Source organism: Pyxicephalus adspersus, chromosome 4, assembly GCF_032062135.1.
Source record: "Pyxicephalus adspersus chromosome 4, UCB_Pads_2.0, whole genome shotgun sequence".
Lineage (NCBI taxonomy): Eukaryota > Metazoa > Chordata > Amphibia > Anura > Pyxicephalidae > Pyxicephalus > Pyxicephalus adspersus.
The window spans coordinates 252118-255191 of record NC_092861.1 but is presented as its reverse complement, the minus strand read 5'-3'; the positions used below and the strand labels follow the sequence as shown (position 1 = coordinate 255191).

Below are 3074 nucleotides of genomic sequence, written 5' to 3'. Positions count from 1 at the left end.
CTGGGTCTGTACACCCCTGTGCCCATTATGAGGGGTCCCACCATCCCTGTGCTGGGTTCCTGGGTTTGTACCCCTCCTGTGCCCATTATGGGGGCCCCACCAAGCTGCATGTATCATCTTTTAGTGGGAGATAGCTGTGGTGGTGCAATGTGATTGGCCCATGTTGAGCACAAACTGATCAGTGAATGATGAAGAACATCTGGGTGGAAATGGTCTGGGTAATTTGGGGGCCCCCCTCTAATCTCTCGGCTTGGATCAGGTTGGATATCCCATGATGGGTACACCATATATTTTCCAATCCTTTCTTTGGACCCCAGGTCCTAAGATTATGCAGGACGTCTCTGGTGCCTGTGTCACATGATCATTGGCACCAGTCAGTTCAAATCGGCCCCCAGATCATTCCCCAAAGTTCCCCCATTTTCACCTCCTTAGATATTGATCATCTCTGCCCAGTATTTTCATCAAATCATGGAGGAGAATAAATATCCAGCCATATGCCCCCTCCCCCCATCACGGCAATACCAGGAACCCAACGCTGGGGGTAAAAATGGCGGAATAATGATACAAATGTAAAACATGTCAGAGATGTCAGCTCTGTAATATTATAACGTAATTCCAGAACCAATTCCGATTGATTGAGGCTAATATGGATCCAATAGTGGGTCAGGCACTGGTTTGGGGGTTCTGTCTCCAATCTCTCCTAGACAATGGTGGTTCTGGTCTCCTGAGTCTGGGGGATCTAGACCGGGTCTGGCTATGATCTCTATCTAGGGGATGGTTCTGATCTTTAAAGGTTCCGGACTCACAAGACCACTGAGGTTCTACAATGAATTAGCTCTGGTTCTGGACTGAACTGGACCTGACATTCTGGGTTCCAGAATATCTCATAGTTTGGAAGATTTTCTAGAGTTTTGTAGTATGGGTGGATCTGATGGTTCCAGGTTGGGCCTCCATCCAATCTCCCAAATTCTAGTCCGGTTCTAGATGTAACTCCTAAATTGTAGTGTGAATATGATCAAACATGTGATCTGTGTCCGGATCTTAGGTTCTGGATTCTAGATTGTAGATCTGAGGCTGCAATTTATAAAGTTCTAGACTGGAGTCAGCGCTAATCTCTAAATAAGATCCACAGTTGGTACTGATCGGTAGGTCCATGGAACCACAGTTGGCACTTATCGGTAGGTTCATAGGACCACAGTTGGCACTGATCGGGAGGTCCATAGGACCACAATTGGTACTGATCAATAAGTCCATGGAACCACAGTTGGCACTGATCGGGAGGCCCATAGGACCACAGTTGGCACTGATCGGTAGGTTTATCGGACCACAATTGGTACTGATCAATAAGTCCATGGAACCACAGTTGGCACTGATCGTTAGGTCCATAGGACCACAGTTGGCACTGATCGGTAGGTCCATAGGACCACAATTGGTACTGATCAATAAGTCCATGGAACCACAGTTGGCACTTATCGGTAGGTCCATAGGACCACAATTGGCATTGATCAGTTGGCACTGATCCCTGGCACTCCATGTTGTGGGTGGCATTACATTATCGCTGGCACTCGTATTCCAAGAAGTGGAACTGGCCTGGTGTGTAATGGATGGTTGGCACAGAGCCGCGCTGTGTGTGTCTCACAGCCCCATCTAATTACCACGAAGTTTACAGAGTGAGGAGTTCTTCAGAAGTGAGAGGGTAGAGGGCTGGCGGAGTGGAATTCTGCCACCAGGGAATATTTACACAATGCCAACATACAAATCATCAGCAGATCTGGATTGGGACCACGGGGGTAATGGGTGGGAGATGGGGCAGACAGTGCTGGGGTTATAGAAGATGGAAATATGTCCAACCAATAGCTGTCCCCATACAGCGACCCACCAATCATAGACAGATATCAGGTTGGTACATCACCCTCTTGCCACCTACCTGTGCCGACTGGCAGCCCGTAGGCCCCCCTGTGCTTGTGTTACCCCCTGTGCCGTCATCACTTGGCTTTGAGGGGCATTTCCCCCTGTGTATAGGTTGTACCGAGGTGGGTAATTGGTGGCGTAGATTCCCCCGAGGCTGAGACACAGAACATAGCTGCACAGACACCACAATGGCCTGGCCATGGTCACCCAAAGGGGTCAATTAGGTAAAAGGAAATTCTGAAGAACAGAATGAGAGACCACTAGGACACCTCAATCAATGCCGACAATGGTCCGTCTCCCGCAAGGGCCCAAATCCCGTCTCTAGCCGGGGCCCCAGACACTACGTGAGATATGGTGGCCTCATGTATGGAGAATCCCAGTGATAATCCAACAATTGGAAAGGCAATGGTTGGCTCCTGGCCCCTCACGTCATACAGATCCTGTGGTGATCCCCAGAAATTTCTGTGGTGCGTGGAGTGTAACGGCGGATCCTGGGATTGGTAATCCAATTGTGGTGCAGACAATTCCGCAATACATGAATAAACGTTCCCACATGTGTCATCTCATGAAATCCCCCAATCCATGAAACTTGACTAAGAAGTACTTAGAGTTCCACGTCAGTTTCAGGAAACTTTACCCCGAGAACCCCCAAAATGTCACGCCAGTCCCAGGTCCTCCCGGTATGTCCAGCATCCAGTCCCTGCGGTACCCGGGCCAGCCTTGGTCTCCCTCTACCAGCTCCAATGGGTCTATTAATCCCACACACATTCACCCAACTCCTTAAACCATCCTCAGACAGCCCCCTCCAGCCAGCATCCTCCAAAGGGGGGAGGAGAGAGATGCAGAGGTGAAAGTCTTCCATCCCCCTCCCAAAACTTCCTGCCCCTCCCTGGATCTTTAACCCTGCAGGAGATGAGCAACGCCAGCACTCTGCGCTCTATACATTGTATCAAGAGTAACATATATCACCCATGTTATAATATATCTATTATATATTATATTACATACTGTATTATACCTACCGTATTTATTATAATATATTATACATTGTATCAGGAGTAACATATATCACTCATGTTATATTATATCTATTATATATTCTATATTACATACTGTATTATACCTACCGTATATATTATAATATATTATACATTGTATCAAGA

The 3074-nt window shown here is 47.6% G+C and overlaps 1 protein-coding gene across 1 annotated transcript in view; it reads right to left on the bottom strand.

Moving 5' to 3' along the window:
- The window catches only part of EMILIN1 (elastin microfibril interfacer 1), a gene marked incomplete in the record, with an annotated part of 18643 nt that extends 15956 nt beyond the window's left edge, over positions 1–2687 (bottom strand). The window contains 1 exon segment of the mRNA XM_072408551.1: positions 1928–2687. Within this exon segment, the coding sequence (XP_072264652.1) occupies positions 1928–2112 (185 nt within the window).
- Positions 2688–3074: the final 387 nt, after the last annotated feature.